This window comes from Papilio machaon, chromosome 12 (assembly GCF_912999745.1).
Source record: "Papilio machaon chromosome 12, ilPapMach1.1, whole genome shotgun sequence".
Taxonomy (NCBI): domain Eukaryota; kingdom Metazoa; phylum Arthropoda; class Insecta; order Lepidoptera; family Papilionidae; genus Papilio; species Papilio machaon.
The window spans coordinates 5,652,122-5,677,202 of NC_059997.1; the positions used below are offsets into that span (position 1 = coordinate 5,652,122).

The 25,081-nt window shown below is 32.8% G+C and overlaps 3 protein-coding genes across 4 annotated transcripts in view; 2 read left to right on the forward strand and 1 right to left on the reverse strand.

Moving 5' to 3' along the window:
- Window positions 1–1,404: 1,404 nt before the first annotated feature.
- On the reverse strand, window positions 1,405–4,796 carry LOC106719154 (anamorsin homolog). The gene is made up of 5 exons (XM_045680280.1): window positions 4,416–4,796; window positions 4,097–4,326; window positions 3,555–3,720; window positions 2,227–2,333; window positions 1,405–1,589 (listed from the first exon to the last, which is right to left on the reverse strand). Exons 1-5 carry the CDS (start codon window positions 4,558–4,560, stop codon window positions 1,485–1,487), a joined length of 753 nt encoding a protein of 250 aa, XP_045536236.1. The 5' UTR covers window positions 4,561–4,796; the 3' UTR covers window positions 1,405–1,484.
- A 1,711-nt stretch (window positions 4,797–6,507) lies between these two features.
- On the forward strand, window positions 6,508–7,780 carry LOC106719097 (transmembrane protein 42). The gene is made up of 3 exons (XM_014513350.2): window positions 6,508–6,643; window positions 6,934–7,083; window positions 7,646–7,780. Exons 1-3 carry the CDS (start codon window positions 6,560–6,562, stop codon window positions 7,763–7,765), a joined length of 354 nt encoding a protein of 117 aa, XP_014368836.2. The 5' UTR covers window positions 6,508–6,559; the 3' UTR covers window positions 7,766–7,780.
- Window positions 7,781–9,339: 1,559 nt separating this feature from the next.
- Window positions 9,340–25,081, forward strand: part of LOC106719169 (dual specificity protein phosphatase 22) — a 32,929-nt gene continuing 17,187 nt past the window's right edge. For both annotated transcript variants that reach the window (XM_014513438.2, XM_014513439.2), the window contains exons 1-2: window positions 9,340–9,760; window positions 15,627–15,743. In XM_014513438.2, the coding sequence (XP_014368924.2) occupies window positions 9,740–9,760; window positions 15,627–15,743 (138 nt within the window). In that variant the 5' untranslated portion in view covers window positions 9,340–9,739. The remainder of the gene's footprint in view (window positions 9,761–15,626; window positions 15,744–25,081) is intronic.

Genomic DNA, 25,081 nt, shown 5'->3' on the forward strand with positions numbered 1-25,081 from the left:
AACGTTCTTCCGTGTTTTGATAATAGGATAGTTTAAACACTACAAAAAGTATATAATACTGATTTCATTACGACCGAAACTTTTTATATATGCATATTATATGTCTAAAATATTGAAATGTAATTTTATCAAAACTGTCTAAATTTGCTTTCTTCTGCAATGCTCATACAAAAACTAAGAATAATTAAAACTTTTGTGTAAATGTAATAATTTCTAAACGTTAAATAATATGCAATTAGTTGTATGCAGTCAATATTATTTTAAGATTAAATTTCAAAATTTAAAATTATCAATACAAAATAATAATTGCTTTGAAATTATCCACATCGTATTTTCTCGTTTTTGAACTGAATCCTTTTAAATCAATTTGAGACGTATCAATCGGGCAACACTGAAGATTATTTTTGCATATTTCTATATAAAATGTTATCAATGTTAATGCACACAGGTTGTGGATGCGTATAAAATTATTTGCTGTGTTTATAACCGTTGTACGTTGTAGGAATTTATAATTATATTTAAAATATGATTCAAATTACGAGTAATTGTTTTAATGTTGCCAATGTTAGGTACGGCCAGTAATGGTTTCCATAGTCTTTAATTATTTTACCATCACTAACACAATATTCTGACACATAATTGTGCCATCCTAACTTCTAGAAACATCTAGAAGGTCGAATGTTTATGGTAAGTTATTGTATATTTAACCAATTGAAATTTATCTTTTATTTCTAAATACTTTATCTTATCATAGACTCGTGGATCACATATTAAAAACAGTTTTATTTAAAAATGTATCTTAAACTCTATGTATAGACATTTGTCCAAATAATACTGTTTTTAAAATGTAATAAATGTAGAGAACAGGAAATGTTGTGTCATTTAATTAATAGATAAATAATTTTAAAAATTGTTATATAATTATATGATGAATATGGCAAATATATATTTAAATATATATTTTATTGTATAGCGGAATGAGTAATACTTGACATAAATGTAAATGGAAAATGTTATAGAGCGAGATATGTTAAAACTAAGTTAACTGTTTGTAAAAAGAAAGAGAAAATATGTATAATGGAATATTTGCTATTTTGTTGTTTTATTTAATTAATCCTAAATTACGATTTATTCAAAACTAGCGCTCGCCCGCGACTTCGCCAGCGCTAGATTAAAAAAGTAGCTCGCATACATCAGCCCATCCGTTCCGCTAATTACCCAGAAAAAACGCGGCTTGCAGACAGATAGACAGACAAAAATTGTAAAAAATGCTAATGCTTGCTAACCAGACTATCATTTAAGATAATAGTACAGGTTACGCGCTCTAACAAGATACTAGATAAAAAAAAAACCTTCAAAAAATAAACATGAAATTTATTTAAAAAAGCAATCACAACTCGAATACTATTAAAATAAAGTTCCAAACCATCTTGGTTTACAATAGATTCTAAGGAAGCAATGAACTAAACATTTAGCAAAGTAGTTCATATATCAGACTTTAGGTCCAGCAACACTTTCTCTCCGGGCTTAAAGGCCGGCATGCCAAGGTACGGACAGGTCGCACAACGGAATGCATCGCCAAGGTAACACTGCAAAAAGTAAATAAAAACCTCAAATCCCACTAATACTTTCCATCTTATTGCAATTTCCTCATATAAAAGTGAAAAAAACAGTCCAAGACAGGACATCTCAAACAAGATTTTTCACTTATCAAATTGTTCAAGTGACCTTTTATATTACAAGGTGGCAAACGAGCAAGCGGCCACATGAATTCGCCAAAATGGCGAAGCGAACGCTGCCCATAGACATTCGCAATTGCAGATGCGTTGCCTACCCTCAATCGACGAAGGAGGAGACGCACAAAAAGAGAATATTTAACCTTCATATGCATCTCCTCCTCCATCAAATCCACGTCCCCTTCCCATCCTTTCCTTCCCTCCAAGAAAAGGGGTGGGTAGGGAAAGAGGACTAAAATTAGGCCTCTGACACCACACTCATCAGACTGTACATGGAATTACTTCCACTTGATGCCTGTCTTCTGTGTGGTCGTGGTACTTCACCGGGCGAGCCAATTCGTGCAACTGATGTTGCTGGCGTCTACTATTGTTAGCGCACTGTGAGCTGTATACCCTATTAGTATTAGTAAAAGACGAAATTTAAGAATTTATGCACCGTTGAATAGAACAATTAGGTTTACAATTTGTCTCAATAATTTTCAATACTCACGCTTCCACATGAAGATTTAGGCGTGTCTTTAGTTTCACCTCGCAGCTCCTCCGCTAATCCACAGCTGCAATCCGCACATGCCTTACGCTTGCCCGTCGTAGCGCAAACTGGAATTTACATAATTAATGTCAAGAGAGTTTTAAGATCTGCCTTTTGGGGAGAAGACAGAGTTATGTGGGGTTTTTAACCCCACTAAAACCCCCTCGGTGGCCAGCCTCGAGAGCAATTGAAGAGGGTTCCGGAATCTCCAAGGAACGCACCGGAACCCTCAGCACTTTACTACCCATACCTCACTTTACATAGTATGTACACATAGCAAATGAAATGATTAACCATTTCGAGTCGACCAAACATTTTGGAATTGACTAATAAATGTTTGGTCATAATCTTTTGATTTGGCACATATGGACAAAAGTATTGTTCTAGCCGACGTGCAACTCAAGTGTGTACTATTTGTATAAGACCTTCATAAAAGACATCAAGAAACAGTTGAATGACTAGATGTTGAATCGCTCATTGTATTTTAGAAATAACAGTTGTTAACAGCATGCAATTGGAGCAATGGTATAAAGCATCATTATTCAATAAAGCTGTTGACCTTAGTCATGGCCTTTACCAGCTTGGAACACAAAACATTTATTACTCGCAACACAAAACCTTTACTTGTACGTGCAGCCAAAAAACCGCGATAACGACGTATTTGTCATGTGATAGTGGTATAGATAGTACTAAAAATGTTTGATATAATTATCAGTATTGATATAAACAAAAGATCTTGCTTTGATTAATTTGTGATGAATTTGCTACCTGAATTCGACGAAATAGCGAAACTGACGCTGTCCATTGATAACTATAATTGCACATGTATTGCCAACCTTTAAAAAATTGAGGAGGGAATGCACAGAAAGAGGATACTACCCCTTCCTATGCAAATCCTTTGCCAAATCCCCTTCCCATTATTTTCATGAAAGAAAATGGTGGGAAAGGAACATGGACTAAAAATAGGCCTCCGGCACATACACTCATCAGATTAAATGTGGAATTGCTTCCACTTCACACCCATCTTCTGTGTAATATTCACAGGTCAACCTGGCCCATTCATGCACCCAACAAATATTGTGAATTCTACTTATAGTCTTAGGTAAATCATATGTCCAACGCATTCACTTTGGAAATATAAAAAACATATTTGTACTGATATTTTGATACTAGATTTTCACATTAGGATATCCCAAAGGTGATTTAGTCTGGCTTTAGTTTTAACAACACAGCAGGTTACAGTATAACCCACAAATTTTAAAAAAAAACAAAAGTTTATACATATTTACCCCTAAGAGATTGTTTGTCTGGCTTCTTCAAGTCATCCTCATCTAGAAGTTGATCATCATCAATGATGTCATCATCATTACCCCCTGTCCATGCCTCCTCTACTGTGTCATCTAACTTCCATACTGCAGGCTTTTGTCCCAGTTTTAATGACACTTTTGAACCCACCTAAAATTAATGTTTATATGAAATAAGTAATAAGATCAAAATTAACACATTTAGAACCACACTCACATAGCAATATAACTATCACACAATATATTCTAGCAGCAGGGAATGTACTAATTCTTATCTATATATATATATAAAGTCGTGTTAGTTACACTATATATAACTCAAGAACGGCTGAATCGATTTGTCTGAATATTGGTGGGCAGGTAACTTAGAACCAGAAAACGGACATAGGATAATTTTACCCCGTTTTCTATTTTTTATTCCACGGGGACGGAGTCGCGGGTAAAAGCTAGTTATCAATAGAATTTATTTAAATGATGTAATACAATATTATGTTGAATAAACAAAATTATTATTTACAAATTCTTACCTCAAATTTAGGTTTTTCAGCAATGTATGTATTGCCAGCACTTTTGGTTACATTAACAAAACCATTGAGTTTTAAAGTACTGGACAGATCTGTGTTGTCTTTGACAATTAATCTACCACTTGGCTTAAGAATCTTTATTATTATAGCTAATAAATTATCACTGTGCTCAACGGAATGTGGTGGAATAAGATTGCATAGAACAGCATCAAATGAAGATTTAGGTCTAGATGCTGAAAACAGAAACAATTTGAAACATGAAAATAATTATATCACAATTATTAAAATACATTTAGGCTTGCAACATGCATACAATACTAACAGTCATTGATCATTGTGGAGTTTTCCAGAAAAACATTTCCTTCTGTAGCTATGCTTTTAATTTCGTTCACAAAGTTAGCAATGTCATTTTGTTCACTGTTATTCCAAATAACTAAGATGCTATCTTCCTTTTTCACAAACTCCATTTTAATTTAATAATCCTTTAAAATGAAGAAAAAGAAATCAAAAACGTCACTATGTCCAATAGCTAAGGCAACAAATTGTGGTTAGCGTAATAATGATTATATTCTTTGTAATTGTCTGATCCAATCACACTTTCCTTTTAATTCGTTTGAATAACTATTGAAGATTTAAGTCCGAGTCCGAATCCGTCTAAATTAATAATTGCTTGTCCACAAATGCGTAAATCGTACGTCAATTTGACAAAACCTTGATTTTAAATCTGACATTTGATAATAAATTATAGACAAAAGCTATTGTATTTACCAGAGCTGGGCATTAACTCGTTAATCCGTTAATCGTTAATTAACGAAGTTAACATTTTGCTTAACGGATTAACTTTTAAGTTAACTTCAAAAAGTGTTAACGCTTTTGTTAACTTCCGTTAAACTCAACTTCCGTTAATAAAAGTCCGTTAATCGTTAAATTAGAAACTTGGAGACGTGCTGTAATTTTGTTTGAATTACGCATCACGCCACGCTCGTAAGTTCAACTATGTTGGGCGACTGTCGGCGACTCGAATGGTGAACGAACGAGTTGATTATTGATATATGTGAAGTTCGCGTGCAAGTGTGATGCATCAGAGCGTCCGGGAAAGACCTGACCAACAAGACAAAGTCAAAAGAAGTCGCAATAGTATATTTCATTACGAGTATATAAAAGCACGAGTATGTAATAGCCCACATTCCGAATGCTCTACGTCACTGCAATACGCCACTTTTTGAGCAACTGTATTAAAAACACTTTTTTACTCGTGCATTTTCTTTAGCTTTTCAAAACTCGTGAGTTCTCTTTCCCAGCTGTCAAAATAATGTCTGTTAAAAAGAAAAACCAACCACGAATTTTTTACAAAAAAAATCATTGAAGTTTTTATGATTCATGCAAATATTTCTAAAAAGAAGCTCCTAATTTGCTACAATATCAAATTTAATGATTTGATTCAATGAATTAGGTTAGGTTTCATTTTATTTCATCTCATTAATTTTCATTTCATATCAATAAAAACAATCTACTGAAGACTTGGCTGTTTGGGTATAGTTCCCTTTGCCTACCCAGAATGGGTGAAGAAAACAAAAAAAAATCTCTGTTTGTATTCTTTTACGGTTGGCGCCATTTTCCAAACATTTTAGTTAGTTGAGTTTATTGTGTTTTTATTATTCTAATAAATTGCTTCATTTTTCCGAAACTGTATCAAAAATAATTGTTTAGTACACGTGCGAAATTACAACTTGTTCCAACTGTCAACTTGTAGACATTTGTCGAAACACTTTGCAATGACAGGCTTTTATTAATATGAATATAATGCATTCATACTTGTCTCTAATACTAATGTGTTATAGAATGTATAGTCAAATTACTATTTTAAACAAGTGTCGCCACATAATTGTGAAATTAGTATGTATAATTTTGGTATGGTTAACTGTTAACGATTAACTTTAACTTGCGTTAAATTTTCGATAATTTAACGCTTTAACGATTAACGAAGTTAATTTTTTAATTAACGAATTAACGATTAACGAAGTTAACTTTTCGATTAACTGTGCCCACCTGTGGTATTTACGTATCTTTTAATTTCTCGTAAAATTAAAATAAGAACAGAAAATATTTTATTTAACACAATTAGAACTTACTCAGGTTTTGTTGCGGCTTGCAGTAGGAATTACGTTATTAATCCAAAAAAAAAATAGGAAAAAATAATTTGTTTTGTTTATGACCGTTTACGTCATCGTACCGTCATGTTTTGACAGTTGACAGCAACTTTTGTATAGGCTGGTAAAGGTTATATTTATGTAGGTTATGTTTACTGAAAAAGTTACAAAAGTATAGGAAAATAAATCAATTTCACACACTTTTATTCATTAAATAAAATTGATTCTTTCATAATAGTTTTAAAATTATTGTAAAAAATATTACAAGTTTGTATACAGTTTTTGTAAATATAAAGACAAAAGTTTGGGTTGTAAAATGTTTTATGAAGCTTTCTTAGCAGGTACATGGGCATCAATGGGTAGCACTTTTGGTAAATTATCTGGAACACCTACTATTGTAGTAAGTAGAAATAAATAACACAATTCTCTACATTTAAATCAAAAGTTATTTAACTGAAAGATAAATACTCGTCTAGCCTGTACCACACTAATGTGAGAAAATACAGAAGTATATTCCCCGCCTCCACTTAAAACTCTCAGTTACCTTTAAATAAACTGTTACTGAACTCCACTAACATTAGATGACCCAAAGTCACCTTGCATGTGTATGACATAAAATTAAAAGTAATTAAAATGTTTCTTTCTCTAGAGGTGTATGTATTATTGTCCTATTTTATTTATTTTATGTAGGGTGATAGTTACTTGATATGGGCTTTTCTTTTGGCTGTAATGGTGCTAACCAATACATGGGGCTGTCGTTACTACCTACACTCGTTGGATGCAGCGAACAACTCTGTAGCACCTACTGTCATCTCAGCGGCCTCTAGTTATGTACTATCAGTAAGTGCCCTTTTCCAGTGAGTGTCTAGCGTCTAAAACGTAGGTATTAAGCACTCTACCTCTAATCTGCGGGTCGTGGGTTCGAATCCCGCCATATTCCAATGTGTTTTTCAATTCTCGATTTACATATGTACATTTATCCGAAGTTCTTACTGTGAAGGAAAACATCGTGATGCAGCCTGCACATATCTGCGAAGAAATTCGCGCGCAGTGCGTAAGGACGCCGCAGGCGCCAGAGTCGAATATAAAAAGGCCTATCGTGCCCCCCTAAAATACCTTTTGATGATTCCTCAGACATCAAAAAAGGATGCTCTGGTAATGTGAAAATCGGCCCTGGTCAGGTGGAAATCAAGTTTTTGAAAGCACTTTGATTGTAAAACTAACATTGATAAGAATTCGTAATATATATATCAAACCGCTTTCAGTAGTTTCGATAGGTATAAGAACATCGAGAATCCAAAAAGTAGTTTTTGTATTTGTCCTGCTCAAACCTTTTTTTGCATTAATTAAAACTTACTTATTTTTGCTTAAATATTTGTTAAAATGTTATTATTTTTTACAGGGTGTAATCGGAGTAACTTTGTTCAATGAGGGCGCCACTGTGCGATGGTGGTTGGGCATATTTTTCATTGTTATGGGATTGATTTTGGTAGCGCGACCTCGGGTTAATAAAATCAAATAATATTAAAATATAGTCAATTAAGTTTATTTTTTAAGTTACATGTTAACCTCATGTCACAGTAACGCGTTTTTCAGTTTCGCTAGAATCTTAAACATGTTAAAAGATAATCATCCAGTGTTTACTAGAAAATAAGTATTATTTACTCGTTCTTTTTAATAAAGACTGGGAATATCTTTTTCATACGTTTCTGTGATAATTAATCAGGAAATATTTTAATAAAAGGTTCGTTGAAAATTTCTTTTATTCCACCGAATTCTTTCTTTCTTCCTTTTATTGCGATATACCATGTCGGATAAAACATATCTATTGATACACTATGATGGTCCATAGCTAACATAACGATACATTATGTTCGACCGTAGTTCGACGGCATTTAGAGATAAGGCACGTGTTACCGCACAACACTTATTTGAAAGTATACACCACTACTAGAATACCGCATACCGCCTTTATTTATTTATATCAGAAATCTGTCATAATGTAGTATCAATACACAATTTAAAAAAAAGAAGAATACGAAACAAAGATACTGTTCATTTCAAAATCATTGATGCCGTTTTCCCTATAGGCGGACACAATGTATTGGACAGAAATACAAATCCACATGGCTCCTACAAATAAGGGCCAATTGCAAATTGACAACTATTCAGGAGGGGCTCTCAAAGTTTCATCTATATATGAAAATAGGCTGCCCTTTTACTTCAGCAAAAAATACACATTTACACCTGATAATGTGTATTTTCTTTAGTGCATGCTATTAATTTATTACTTCGGCCCTTATACGTGGGAGCCATCGATATATATTAGCATTCGAATAAATAAAATTAGGTTCAGATGATGCTGGCTAAGAGCGACGAGCAGTCGTAGCAAAGAAGCGTAGAAATTCAATCAAAATTGGTAGAAGCCTTATAATTTAAAAATAAACCCTGAAAATATAGTTAGCTAGTTTGACCCCTTCTCTTATAAAATAATAATTATATTCGTTCATAATTTTAAATAAAGAAAATTAAGTAGGCCATAGTTGTGAAATCTTATTTAATTTATTTTCAATACATAAAAATAGTGAAATAGTTATAAAATCACAAATACAATAAAGTTAATTTAGATTAGCAGATTTCGAACACATGGTAATTCCAAGTACCGCTTTGCAGTTGCTCGCGTGCCTTGGGATGGATTAGTATCGTCGTAAATATTTATCGATTGTGTTTTATCGACAATGTTAAACTGCTCACATAGAGTTTATAGTTCAGTGATAATAAATACTGTTACGATTTTAGTTTGAAAAACACACTATATTCAATGGCAAGAATTGGAAGCATCTCACCCAAGTTCTGCTCGGTTAATTAGACATAAAAAATTGTGGCTTAAAGAAATCATTGTGTTATTGTTGGCAAAGTTTATAAAATATTAAGGTTCCCTTTTCAGTTTCCTTTTCAATTGAAAACTTATAAATCTGTTGTAAGATATCGATATTTTCCGAAGGCACATCATTAGGCAGGCTTACAGACGCAGTGCCTCTGTCGCCCGCCCCGGTTTGCGCTGACCCAGCGGCAGTAGCGCGTCGTAGGCGGCCGCCGACGCGCGTCTTTCGTAACTCACTAAAATTACGTGTCAGTTTTATCAAATTCATTTCGTTTAAAATAATTTTCCAATCGATAACAGAAAGTAGCCATTAAAATTAAATTATCGATACTAAGACAACACTAGTGTGATTAAAACTTACATTTTTGTACGATAACTCGATGTGTCGATAAAAACATCGATAGAATAGCAATCGCGTGTACCACCGGCGTCAACAATGTAGCCATAGTGACGTTACTGTTGACAATTTGACAGTTTGGTAATGTTAAACGATAATTTATGAGCCTCAATTATGTTTTCTGAAGTAAAAAAAGTCTGGTGTTTACGTGTTTTGAGATTAATTTGACAGGTTTGTGGCGGTTTTTTGTGTAGGTAACTACATCACCTTTAAAGATGGGTAATGGAATGAATAAGGTAAATATATACTTTTAATATTTCATATAATATATAATTTAATATGTTGTAAATAAAGTGTCCGGCACATTGCAGTTACGTAACTGCCGTGTCGTAGCCGCTCTTTGCTCGTAGCCTTCTCGTAGCGCGTGTCCCCTAAAAACCGAGAACAAAGTTCGTTTTTTACAAAGCCAACTAAAACTACCCTCAAATTAACCAACATCATTTAACTGAAGTCAATTTTTAATCTTTAATGCATAACGTGTATTTAAATGTTTTTTTTATAAATTATCATGTTATTGCAGTTAAATAAAAAAAACTTTACATAAAATGTACATTACATAACATGTACAGTAAAAATGTGTCTCATTTTGATTAAATAACATTAAACGTTTTATTCAGATAATAAAATTTAAGTACTATCTTTAAAAATCTGCTTTTTAATATAAAATAATTAAATATAGATTAGTGTTACCGAGCGTAAAGGTTTGCGAGGTTTGCTATTTTTCTTGTAGCCTTCAGTGTCACATGTGTGATCTGAATCTAAAATAGGATAACCTTTATCTCTAAAGCTTTAAACATATTTCTAAAATAAAACCCGTCTATCGTGTACTTGAGTTATTAAGCAAATAAGAAGCAGTTTTTGGATTCATAAAGCAAAATATGTTTCCTATCGTTTTCAAGTCGTTTAAAGTTATTTCAAAGTAATTGTTTAAAAATTATTGTTGTACTTTAATGTTAGTTCCCACTACCAAAACATATAAAAAAACATAATTTTATTACTTTCAATTCTCTTAAAAAAAAAGATAAAAACATGTTTTTACACAAGTGGAAACTCACGCTAGAATTACATACGTTAAATAGTAAAATAGAACGTTTTCTTGAAATTGTCGGCGTATAGAAAAGAATAGCTTTTACCTTTTACACACTAACAAAAGTAACTAAACCGAAAAGATTGTTTGAAAAAGGTTAACTAAACCGAAAAGATTGTTTGAAAAAGGTTCACCTATTCCGGCCTTCGTTTAGCAGATACTTTGAACAAATGGGCTCGAAGTTTCACTATAGTTTTTGTCATATGTGAAAGGTTCAATGAACTCTGGTGGCCCGCTTACTAAATTACATTGGTTATATTATTATATACACGCCCTTTCTCACGCTATGTTTCAAATTGTAGAGTCGCTTATACATTAAAAGCTCTAGATTTTATGTTTTTTTCGTAGTATTTATAAGAAATGAGGACTACTTAAATATTTCTTGAAGAACGCAACGCTTTCTGCGTTACCTTGTGTAAGTATTTGTTGTTAAATCCACATAACCAACGAAAAATAATACAGAACATAAAGGAAAAAACATAAGAACAGGCTAAATGGAAATCCGTAATATGACAAATCTATGGTTTCAAGTAAATTTATTTAAGTCCATTCATAGTAATCCAGATTATACTGGTTATAACCTTTGTATAATGGGTTAAATTGTTCTTCATTGCATGTCCCGAGTCAACTCGCACTAGATTAAACGAGCTGCTGAGCATTTAAGTCCCTTCGTGTTTGCTAATAATATAATTACATCTTATGTTTGCAAAATTACTTCTACTGTAAAATTTTATGTCGTTGCAGTTTTATATTTTTTATTTGAGAATAAACGCTTGAAGTTTAACTTTGTTACATAAAAAGAATGTTAATTGATCTTCAAATATTTTTATGTTTTAATTGGAGCTACTTCCAGAGAAAACTATTTATTCTGCTGCCGTATAGTAAAAATATTTAAAATTCTATTGCTGTTTGAATATGTCAAGTAAAGTAACATTGAAACTTCTAATGTACATTTACCAAATTACGTTCCGATTCACGAAACTGGGTCAAAGTTGTCTTATTCGGTTTTAAGGTAACGAGCTGTATTATCATGTTTTAATGTAATACTAAAATTTTCACAGTAATAAAGATAATAATCTCGCTTTATCACGTTGAAAAATATATTTAATTGTGATTTCCACTATAAATAATCATATGGAAAGGTGTAGTTATTTTTTAATTTTTAAAGAGTTCACAACGTTTTTTTTAGGTATCTTTGCAGTGGAAATCCATCGGTGTCTTTATACCTTACATAGATATTAATTCTTCATACTACAGGCAGTAATTCTGATACGTTATAAAATCTACGTTCGCGTGATTACGTGTACTTTGTCCAGTCACGCGAATTACGATGAAATTATTGACGTTACATTTCGAACTAATTTCTCGTATAGGTGGAACAAAAATCAAACATAGACGTTAAAATTTTTCCATAAAAACCACATCAGTGATATATACTCTTTTTTTTACTGCTTTTTTATTTCTTTTTAGTCTGTTTTCGTTTATTATCGCTTTTATTATTTGTTATAGCATCTGTGTAACCTATAAATTACATCTCGCCACATACCTAGAAATGTCAACTTTCGTAGTAACTGTAAACCCGGAAAAAAACAACATTGTCTTCTTACTGTGGGTTTCTGACAACTAAATCTCTGTATAAAACATTTCGTCATCTCACAAACTGAGATAACAATATATTTTAAGCGGAGATTTTGGTTTAGAAACACAGGGTAAGTTAAACAACATTATTTTATGACATAAAGTCACACATTATCGTGAGGAAAACAAATGAATATGATAATATCGCGAGGCAGTACATAAGTGGCGCGAGGAACGCGTCTAAAATTATCCTCCTCGTGGTAAAGTGGTCGTTTTGTGACAAACAAATGCGGTTCACTGTTGACTCTGCACGCTTTTCCTTTTAGCGAGGTAATGAGTGTTTTTTTTTCATACCATGCGTTTTAACTGACATAACACTCTTGAAAAACCCTTAATCATCTATGAAATAACAGATATAATATGTTTTTGTATAACCTAAATAGTTCGTAGAAAACTCAGTTATTTTACTAGTCATATTATTTAGGTGTATTTATCACAAGCGGTCGCCCGCGACTCCGTCCGCTCCAAATTAAAAAAAACTTGATATGTAGCCTACATGTTCTTCCAGACTATCTTGAATTTGTTAGAAAGATGAAATGTTTTTAATATTGAATAGTGTTACATATAGAGTATGAATGTATTATTTTCCGATTTCAGCTTGGTATATTGTAAGTTGTACTGTCAGTACTTGTGACCTTTTGGTGAGAGTGTTCACGTAACGATATTTTGATTTCTTGCCAACTTTATTGTTGTAGTATTTCGATAGTCATTTCTACTTATTGATTTGAAAAGATATTGTAAAAAAAAAACAAAATTAGATAGAGATGGCGTGAGATAGGACAGAACATTTTGTTACAAAAAAAAATAGTAGCAATTATTTAAATACTTAACTTAACCTGAATAAATCGTTGATCTTAAATAACTAAATTGCACAAACACAGTAACGAATTTACCTTAATATAAAAAATACCGAAGGAGAAGAAAGATAACAAAAGAGGAATAAAAACGAATTGAGGACAATTTACGAGAAGGTAGTTGAAAGTTGTTCTTAACTGCATAATAAAGTGGAGATGAACAATAAAAGAAAAATAAAGGCACTGACAACAATAATCTTGAAACTTGGCGGGACATTTATCATTTTGAATGAAACCAGAAGATTAATTTTTATTCAGCCTCTCATTTTTCATTCGTAACAATTGTTTTGAACTTTTCTGTTCGTCGTCATTTTATATATTTTCTTCACGACCTTGCGCGAAAGCTTACATTATGCTTGTGTTTATAAGAGTGTAATAAAAACTGTATTAATTCGTATTTTTATCGTCGAATGTGGAGTTTTAAAATGATTTAATTTATTTTAGTACTAACAGAGGGCCAAGACTTTGTCAACGACAAGCGACTTTATGATGTAAAATAAATATATGACTTATAATATGCTCGCGTTCATCAGCTACTTTCCCGTCAAAGCCTCGTGAAAATCAGTCCAGCCATTCCGGAAATTATCCGGAACAAATGCAGCCTTACGGACAGACATAAGTTTAGTTTTTCGTTAAAACTTATCAGCAATGCAAATATATCGCTTATACGAAATATGACATTTTAGTTTCGATATTACATACAGACATTCCAATTTTATTAATATGTAAAGATAATGGCAAAGTACGACGAAATAAGGACATGTTTTTGTTTCCAATCAATTTTAATATTTATATTTCTCTGTAGTTATTAGTCACTGTTGACAGTATCGGTTGACACACGTATGAATACAAAATTGAACTTCAATTTACACACAGTAAACCACAATTGGAACTGTTTGATGTATATCTGCGATATTTAGCTTTAAAAAAAAACTTTTTTTATTAATGTTACTAAATTGTATATTGTATATCACCACATTTAAGTGAGTACAGGTAAAGGTTAAATGTCATTTCTTTAAATCACAATATAAATCCAAAGAAAGCACAAAAGACGTAATCCTAAACTTTGTTCCTAAAGTTGCTATCGAACATGTTTAACAATGACTCTTCTAACAATAGAATAACAAAGCCTTCTTGCGATCTCCACTCTACCCTATATTAATACAGAGAAAAGCCTTTACAATATATAAAATGCCTATGGAAAATACATATACGGAGATTCATTTTTTTTCTGTTTTCTTAGATTACTGTGTTATGTTAAATTACGCCATTTTTAATACTTATATAAAATTGTAACTACATTAATGAGATCAAAGGCAGCTTATTCTATAATCAACAAATAAACAAATAGATTAATGCTATTCTATAAAAGTTGTTGATTCCTTAATCTTTCTGCAATCGGATTACGGATTTGATAACATACTTTTTAAAACCGTATTACCATTAATCCCATATTGTTTATGAATTAAAATAGCTTTATAACTGTTATTAAAAATAGCTTTATAACTGCTATTAAAAATAGCTTTATAACTGATATTATAACTGCTATTCTTGACGATAAAATATAATATTTTATCTAATTTAATTCACTATCCGATCCGTTCCGACTTTGCAATAAAAATGCATGGAGTTGTTAAATTGACGAACAACAATGTATACACGAACAGAAATTACAATTGCGGCTTGAAATATAATTATGTTGCCTCGTTGAGGACGTATTGTGAGGCACAAACGGCACGTCAAAAGCGGTTTGTATCCATTATATATAGCGGCTCTCACCGCCTCCACACTAATTGCGAGACCAAGTGTAATGACCTAAACTTGTATACTTTGTAACATATTTCAATCCAAACCAGAAATATTTTCATCATAGACAAAAGACGACATTTGTCGATAAATCTCGTAAAGTCCAAGATATTTCTGGTAATATTAAAAATACAAATGGTATAATTTTCACAAAACAAATGAATACAAAGAAAAAGAAGAACAATTTTAATCGAAAATCAAAGAATAATTTCATTGATTATAATTTATGGTCGAAATGACAAATCGACGACCGTTATAGTATTCATAAATATGTAGTATATTTTAGCCTTTCCCGAACTTTTTACACAAAATATCCGTTCGGTTATTTTGTGTAAAAAGTTTTCTCAGAAATGGATTCAATAGGCAATAGGTAATGCTTTATCTTTTATAACTTTTTCAAGGTACAAAAGGCCGTCTAATGGATTACTTTGATTCATGAGCAAACGCTAGCTTCGACAATGTCGGTCAAACATTTTTTGTACCAGTATTCATAGTTTTTTATTTCATACAGTTTTAAATAGGGGTTTTAATATACATTATTGGCTATGCTACTAGCATACTATTTTGTGAATGTACGAATCTAGTCTACATCCACATTAGAATTAAGACCATTTTTGCAATAGGTACTTGACTCTCATATATGTTTGATTCTCATATATGTTTGTGATAAGAAATTATAGAGATTTAATAGATTTTGTTTATCATGATTTTGTGTAGGTCCTGCCTGGGCTGTACGTGGGCAACTACCGGGACTCCAAGGACCCCGTACAGCTTGACAAGTATAAAATTACCCACATCCTGTCCATACACGACGCCGCGCGTAGACTGCATTCCGTGAGTATCCACAACATTGAATATAACTAAGTATTATATAAAACATTATATAAAAAATTATATAAAAATATAAAACAGTTAAAGAGAAAAATCTGGTCCTTCGAGTCGGTTATTCTAAAACTAATTAGGTAAATAAACAGGGATAGAATCCAACAACATCTGTAGAACTTTGGAAGAATGGAGGATCTCGATGTATGACCTCACACGACCTCACAAAAGACAAACGTGAACTTTTCTGCTTTTCATGTACTGATAGATGTTGGAGACCTAATTTTAATTGAATCCAGCCACATTAATTTACTTGGACGTTGTAATACGGTAGATGCCTTTTGTTATATTTTTTCACGTGTAATTTATTGCTATCTTTTAACTGTAGAGTCTTGACGCAAATTTGGAATACGGCCAACTCTTTGAAGTTGTAGAGTCGAGGATTATGATACAATTACTGTCACGTGATAAATAATATATAGATTTTATTTTTATTCAGGATTAATAACACCGATTATTTCGGATAAATTTCAACCATTTCCCATTTATTTGTCGCTGATAAACCGTTTAATTTAGAATGGTGATACTTAAAGGTTACTCAGAACATCGTATGAGAGCTCAATAAATTAACATTATGGGAAACTAGCTGTCGCCCGTGACTCCGGTAGTGCCAAATTTAATGAAAAAAAAAGCTTAATTTTTGTTTGCCCATGTGTTTTTAGCCGACTTCAAAGAAGGAGGTTATCAATTCGACTGTATTTTTTTTTTTTTTTTATGTGTGTTACCGCGAAACTCCGCCCCTGGTGGTCCGATTTTGATGAAAAATATTTTAATCGAAAGTAAGTGCTTGCAGGTGGGTCCCATTTTTTTGTTTTTTTTTTAAAATAACTAGAAGACTAGTAGATTTTGAATATAGCTTCAAAATTTGTTGCGAAAATTAGGGACATTTTTTCTTTCAGCGCTTACGTAGGCTAAACTATAGGACCTACATAAAAATGATGATGGCGAATTGTAGCTCTTTTAATGTGCTAAATAAAAGTCCGCGATAGCATATATCTATCTTTTATAGTTTTCTCACAATAACCATTTTTTTCTTCAGAAACATCAATTAAATTCATGCCCTATTTCCGACGCTATTATTCGAGTTCAGTATTAACCCTTATGTAAATAAACATGTTCATTATCAAGAAAATTTAATGTAGATTATATTTGCAATTGAAACTATATCATTCTGTCTAATAGTTTAGGAGATATCGTAAGAATAAAATTACGCGGAAACGAAAAATGCTACACGAAAAGCACAATTTTGCTTTCTGGGCTTACGTAGGGTCAAACTATATGACTTACATAAAAATGATGTATGGAGTAATTATAGATCCTTAAATTTACTAAAAAAATTAATAAAAATGTATTTATTTCAAGTAAATCTTTACAATCAAGTTGCCGGGGCTTCCCAAAAAGTAGTCAAGAGACACTTGTGTAGGGAATGCCTCGCTCTTCCAGTGTACATAGCAGCTTAGATTTACATTTTAACATAAAGAGAAAAAAAAAATTAATTTTAACAATTCTTTGTGAGATTTATGCGTGTGTTTGAGTGTGTCTGTGTGTGTGTGCGTGTGTGTGTGTTTGTGTGTGTGTGTGTGTGTGTATGTGTGCGTGTGTTTGTGGTGGGTCCAATGAGAGCCAAAACTAAATTGTTCTAGTAAGAATTTGCTCAACCTCGTCGTAGGTAAGGGCAGAGAGCCAATCCTGTAGTAGGGACATAAACGTAAGTATGTCTCATACATCTCAAATATAAAATGTCACCTATTTACTTCGGCCGACACCGACTGCGAAATAACAATAATTATACAATATAGACATGTTACAAGAAAGAAGAGAACTTTCTTTAGAGTTTAGAGGGTTTTTGAAAGAGAGAAGAAAGAAAGAAAGAAGTTTTCATGTCATTATTTTGTTTAATTTTAGTGCATTTTGTTTGAGATTGTTTTTTATGGTACTTTTGAATGCATTTTGTTTAAAATTGTTTTTTTATGTTACTTTTGAGTGCATTTTGTTTGAAATTGGTTTTATTAGGTTACTTTTGAGTGCATTTTGTTTGAAATTGGTTTTTTTAGGTTACTTTTGACTGCATTTTGTTTGAGATTGTTTTTTTTTCAGACTATGTTCTATATCTATGCCAAATTTCAGCTATCCGTTCTGGAGATATCCGTCCAAACTTTCGCATTTATAAGTAAGATTAATGTATGAGTTTTTCTGTTCTTTACATAGACTTATTGTTAGCTTGTTAATTTATTATGGTGGAATTATATACTTCAATTTAAAAAAGTATGTGAAAAATTCAAATACTTCTAAATACCACTTCCTAAGTTTTCTTTATGTACTTCACTTTGTGTTCGCACGGCTCTTAGTAAACGAGACGTCTTCTGCACTCGGGTCCAATGATTTATTCACCGTCTCGTCGCTGTTATTCGCTCATAAACTTTGATGTCACACTGCCATCGTTTATTATAAATGCTTTCATCTACTTGATTTTATCATATAAATCACATCATTAAAATGAAATGTTAATCTATAAAGATAACTTTGAGCCGCCTCGAGGACGTGTATGTTTTTTTGGTGAACGACTTCAAAGCGGATTTTTATCAGGTTTATTCTTTTACGCGGACATTCTTGAGACTTACTTTACGTTGAATTATATCGAAGGTTAAGATAATACTAGACGAAATATCAACGGATGTTGTCTTTGTAAGTACACAAGGAGCGAAAACAAACAGAACCAAGAGAACTGAACAAACTAAAAATGATTCTTGGATAAAAAAATATAAAGAAATAATAATATAAAAAACCTTTCTGGCAAAATTATGAGCGAAGCTAGCTTATGGGCGTTAAAATTGAATAAATGATGAATCGGTAACTTCGCGGGGAAACGCCGGCCTGCATTTAAAAAATTCATCAATTGAGCGAAGCTTTTCTACTACGATGTAGTAAAAATTATACTAATCGTATTAATACTGTAGAGGATGGCGGCGATGAGGAGAGAAATAAAACACGAAGTTTTAATACGGTGCGCACAGTTCGCTGTCCGAAGGCTGGGTTGAGACTGTACTGTGTGTCGACTACCTTGCGATTCCTTTATTTTTATAAATTCAAATATACAAACATTTTCTCTAACTACCTTGGTAATATTCAATATTTCACAGATAATAAAACGGTACGTTATGGTATTAATACAGAGAACATATTCATATCAAATACACAAAGAAATATAGTTAAAGGGTACAAAATCAATACGGTTAAAATACAAATAGAATTAATGTAGAATATCACGAAAAGCTATGATTCCATCGTCAACACCGCCCCCTAGTGCTGACTCCTCAGCAATACATCAATGTGCTATCGACCTATCATCCAGACAGACAACCTGAGTGACCAGGTGCCAGACTTAATCCGACTAGTGCCAGACCTAATCCGACTAGTGCCAGACCTAATCCGACTAGTGCCGCACTCACTGCGCCATGTCTTAAGATGATCAGAAAATCCCTACTGTTATTGCTTTATTTAATACAAATACAATATAATTCAAAAAGTTCAATGGTGATCAGGTTAGTTAGTTCACAAACTTACCTCGGTCAGACGTAGATGCGCAGCGCAGACCCTGAGCGCCATGCTGTGCTGACATCGGTCAGCGTCGGGAGTGCGCTCGCCACAAGTGCAGCTATCAGTGCTGCTGATGTTCCGACCGGAGTGGTAATCAAACATAATACCTTACCATCAACACGTTGGAACGCCTGGACAGAACAGCTACGTATGCTTCTAACAAAGCATCGCAAAGTGCGTTTATGTGTTGATGAAGCTGTCAAAGACCACCTGTTTTAAGTGGAATTAGAAATCATGTTACACTGGTCTGCAAAAATCTTTTTCTCACTCCTTTAAGTTTGATGCTAATTCATTTTATATTAGGTGCTCCAACACCGAAATATAACACGGAAACAAAACAAAGCAAGTTTATTTTAACAATCATCTGTATAGGCTTTACTAACAGTCTTATTAGCCTTGAACAAGATATTTCGGATCATGATAAAAGTAAATATACGGATCTTTTAGTAAACTCAAAGAACGAGATAAAATGCTCTTTCTGTGCGTCTCCTTCTACGTTGATTAAAAGTAGGCAATGCATCTGCAATTGTGGATTTCTATGGCCGTATGCACGTTTGCCGTCTTTTGATATATAAAAGTATTAAAATTAAGAAATACACGAAAACATAACTCGAATGAATCGAACTAAACTTTAAACAAGTTAACAGTTTGTTATCTATGTTCACGTTACATGTTACATTTTAGAGAATACTAAACTGCAAAAAGATCTGTGCAAGTAATCATGAATTTCTATCAGATTCACTGGTACTTTACTTTCCCTACTACTTGCTAAAACCTATTTATAGGCTATTTATATATATAGTACAGGCTATTTTATAATGGTTGGGAATAAACTTCTATTTCAGTATCTCAAAAATCCGAAAAAATTTTATTTTTTAACATTAAAATTCCAGACGTATTACAAAATTCTGGTAAAGGAGAATCTTGTTGCATACCAGGTAATCATTGACCTGTGTCATATTGATTCATGACAGATATTCAAAATTATTACAAAACAAATTTGTTCAAAAATATTAAACCTCAAAGTAATACACCAACTAACAAAATAATGTATTATCATCACAACAAAATGTGTACCAAATTTTAGATATATCTATCTATCGGAACTAGGTCTTATTTAAATTACTTAATATTGACCCAATTAAACAAGTTTAATAAAACTGTATTAACAACCACAACAATTTAATCATTTGACTGAAATTGTTTAGTTAGTTTAAAACAATTCACTGTTGTCGACAATTTCAGTTATTGTGATCAAGTGGAAATAACCAAAAATCTTACTAATAAATTAATTAAAGAAAGTAAACATGAAAAACAAAGTAAATCACTACCTAATCATTTGTGCGTAAGATATATTATTTCTCACGGCATTTGAATCTAATATAACTGTGGTTTAACTAATAATCTATTATAACTACAGTCAGCGATAATATTAATTGCAAAGAATATTAATAGCAAAACATTAAATTTAAAAATATTTTTCAGTGGAGTTAAATAAATCGTTACTAGAAAAATAAATGTAAATACTTTCTTTATAAAAACTATTCTTCAATATGTTACGGTCTCCAGGTGTGCATTCTTATGCATTAGTAAATTTAAGTAGCAGAATGCGAATGCTAAGCTATAAAATAAACATTATGAAAAAACTAAACAGTACGTTGACATGGCTTATGTCGCTATAAAATACAATTAATCAAAGAAGTGAAGTGTCCAAAAAAAAATAGTTAATAACACGCTTGTAAGATTAAAATCTTTACGCAATCTTTACGGCTTTAGGATAAGCAAGCGATTTAATTTTTCAGATTTTAAGATTCAAAATTAACGGAAAATAAAAATATATTAATTACGTAAAAACATAAACATTGCTTAGACATGTCACTCATGTCGCAATGAGTACATGCGTACAAGTACATCACCACTGCATCACGTTAAATAGAAAAAACAAAGAAAATAAAAATAATTGAATCATGATGAAAATCAAAACAAAAAATAATTTAGTGCAACACTGACCTTAATTATCTGCTGCGTTGATATTTTGTTCCTCTGCTGTACCTCTCTGCACAATCACAGCTATATTTCCTAAAGTAATTGTTAGATAAAATTTAAGTAAACAAAGCATCATCAATACATTCAGTCAAATGTTACCTTTACAAACTTACACATTACGAAAAGAATAATCTACAATATCGTTCTCATAATAATGAGCTTTACTTTCAGTGTGATAAGGACGACATTTCAATAGATTTTTAACAATAAGCATTTTTTCATAACTTGTTTACATGAAGTTGCATATTCATTGTGCTCGCCATTACAGTGAACGATAAATGAATGATTTGGTGAGTGAGTGCGACCGCAGTATTATAATACTGTAACACTGTGTGTACAATAACAATTATTTGAAGACACATAAGGTTCACTCTGTTAACAAAATTATTTGTATAATGCAATGCGATTTGTAATAATGCAATATTAAAAGCGCCTACTAAATAGATGTTTACATACATGAAATTTATAACTATTTAACAAAATAAAAATCAACAAACTTAACAACGGTAAATAAAATTCAGAAAATAAGATGTTACAACTAAAAATTACAAATAATTAGACTGAACGCATACAAATTCTCTTAACGCATTTTGACTTTGTTCGCTTTGTACATTTTAATAATAATAATTAACAAAACGCGTAATGACACTTCTATCACTTTTAGCCACAATAAATAACACATTGTTTTATTTTGCTTACGCGCTGCTATGTGGTCCATTGTGACCTGCGTGGATGATGACGACTGTGCTCGTCGACGGGAACCACGGCGGCGCGGGCGGCTGGGCCCGGGTGTCTTGGTACTTGGCGGCTGGCATGCGCGCTGCTTTGTTGCACGCACCATGTTCTGCATCATTCTCGGAGACGTCATGCGATAAAATATTTTAATAACGGAAATTTTTTCTTCACCTTTATCAAACTTCCATTTTTCAAATGGTTCTTTGTATTCAATTTTAAAATGTGGCCGTTTATTATAACGGCCGCTGTTATTCTGTAGACTGCCAGGGGTGATCGCCTGGCAGGTTAGGTTACTGATCTTTTGTGCTGTGCAGAGCTGACTCGTCTCTTTCAGTACATGCTTGTCATCTTCATCCTGTGACGTGTCATCTTGGGGTAACGGTTCGCTGCTAATGACTGTTGGAAGGTTCCGAGCTCGAGTCTCGAAGGCTGCCGAAGTCTGGACTTGGCTATTCTCCAACCACTCACTAGCGCTGTTCCTCACACGTTCGCTGCCTTCGAACTGGTTATGTGCTGGGGCGTCGTCGGCTTTGTCCTTTGCCATCAAACGTGCCAATTCCGCTTCCAGCTTGGCGAGGTGTATCTTGATTGCAGCCTTCGCCTGTGCAGCTGCCAGCTCCAGTTGCATCCGTCGCGCAATATACGCTGACGAATATTTCTTTGTGCGCGGTGTCTCCTCCATCGCCATATTAGGTGAACCCTCCAGTGTATCCATGGTATCCTCGCGAAAAATATACAGTACGCTCCACGAGAATGTTGCCACTGATTAAGGATTCGGCTCGAAGCGACCAATTTTGTAGAGGATGGCGGCGATGAGGAGAGGAATAAAACACGAAGTTTTCAATACGGTGCGCACAGTTCGCTGTCCGAAGGCTGGGATGTGACTGTACTGTGTGTCGACTACCTTGCGATTCCTTTATTTTTATAAATTCAAATATACAAACATTTTCTCTAACTACCTTGGTAATATTCAATATTTCACAGATAATAAAACGGTACGTTATGGTATTAATACAGAGAACATATTCATATCAAATACACAAAGAAATATAGTTAAAGGGTACAAAATCAATACGGTTAAAATACAAATAGAATTAATGTAGAATATCACGAAAAGCTATGATTCCATCGTCAACAAATACATTTCTTTAAAAACGTTCAATTAATTTACACTGATAGTAAGTACAGTCCGCTCGAAAATTATCGTTTTATATTTATCATGTAAATAAGAAAAACGTTTCGAATATCTTGTTTAAATTTCATCGTCAGGTAAGGCATTAACAGCGGTTTTCACAGTACTCCGCAACGCCTATAGGACATTAAATAGCCTATACTAACAATCTGGCTACATTACCTAAATGTAGCCCGTTTCAAATATAAAAGAAAAGAAAAAATTGAGGTAAAAAATAATAAAGTTTCCTCGGCGCAGTAAAAAGGCTTGTCAATTGTTCGTTTAACAACAAAAACTTTTCAGGATGCGAACCAATTTTTTGTTTCTAAAAGCAATTTCGGCGCCCTCATTATTTCTTGTCACTTTTAAATTGTTTAGTGAATAATTGTCGTAATATAACCTGTGCATCTTTAAGCCTAAATAGAAAGTTACAGAATACAAACAATTTGTGACATTCCACTGTAGTAAAACTTGTATTAGAACATGTAGTTGAATCTGTTTTTTTGAGAAATAAAGATTAAGGACAGCATATTTAGATATAATTTTTAGACAGTGGAACGTAGAACCCACGGTTAAACTTGCAACAATTCAAACTACTACCCCAAATACTAAAAATACAAGGACGATTTTAAATAAAAATTATTTTAAAGTATTGTATTAAAAAAATATTAAAAAAGAAAAAATAAAAAAGTGAAAATTTTTTATGAACATAAATTATATTATAACTTTGAATAACGCAATTAAGGTCAGATTACACAACAGGCACTTCCTTTGTACGGGACCCGGCCACGGGCGGACAAATAACTTTAAAGCTCTCGTCTATATCCATGAATATTTAGTGATATTATTAGCTTAGATAAGCTAGAAGACTTAGCAGGACATTTTTAGTTTATTTTTAAGATAAAGTATCGCCTATCAAACACACAATATTACAACCAACAACATTACCCAACATCGCTCAATCTAGTACATACATGCTTCACTGCATCCAGCGATCCAGACAAAACTGTGTAAGATTGAGCTGTCTCCAGCAATTGATTACAACTTTGTGTTAAATAGAGTGTCCTGCCAAAGTAAGCCAAGTTCCTGACAGTTTGAAACATCTACAACTAGGTTCGAAGTACACTTCGTTGAACAACTTTAAAGGAAAATTTACCTTTTTTTTACTATTTTTTTACTCAAAACTATTCAGTGTGTTCAGGCTCTGTGGCTCAAGGGTTAAGCAGTCTTGTAATCCGCAGGTCCTTTGTTCGAATCCCACCATGTACCAATGTGTTTTCAATTTTTGATTTATATTTTTACATCTATCCGGCCATCCGATGCAACCTGCACATATCTGCGAAGAAATTCTGCGAGCTAGCGTGGTTGACCTAGTCACCCCTAACTTAGGGTAGGATCCGAGCCCCTCTGGGGACGTATAGTGAAGGCTGATTATATGTTCAGTGTGGTATTTACCCTTTTGATTTTACTCGAACTTTTTTCCTTTAATTTTTCAATGTAATTTTAGACTTAAAGTGTAAGATAAAACACTTTACCAGAACTTACAACTTAACAACTTGCACAACGTTCTTGAACATACTGTGTAATTATTGGGGTGTCTCGAACGTGTTTATCATAAACATCTACGAAACTCGAAGTATCCTTCAATAATTGACTCAGGAAAATTTAATTTCCTTAAGTGTCACTTCAGAAATTTTGTGACGTCCGCTCAATTTACTCGATGTTGTTATTGAAACATTAA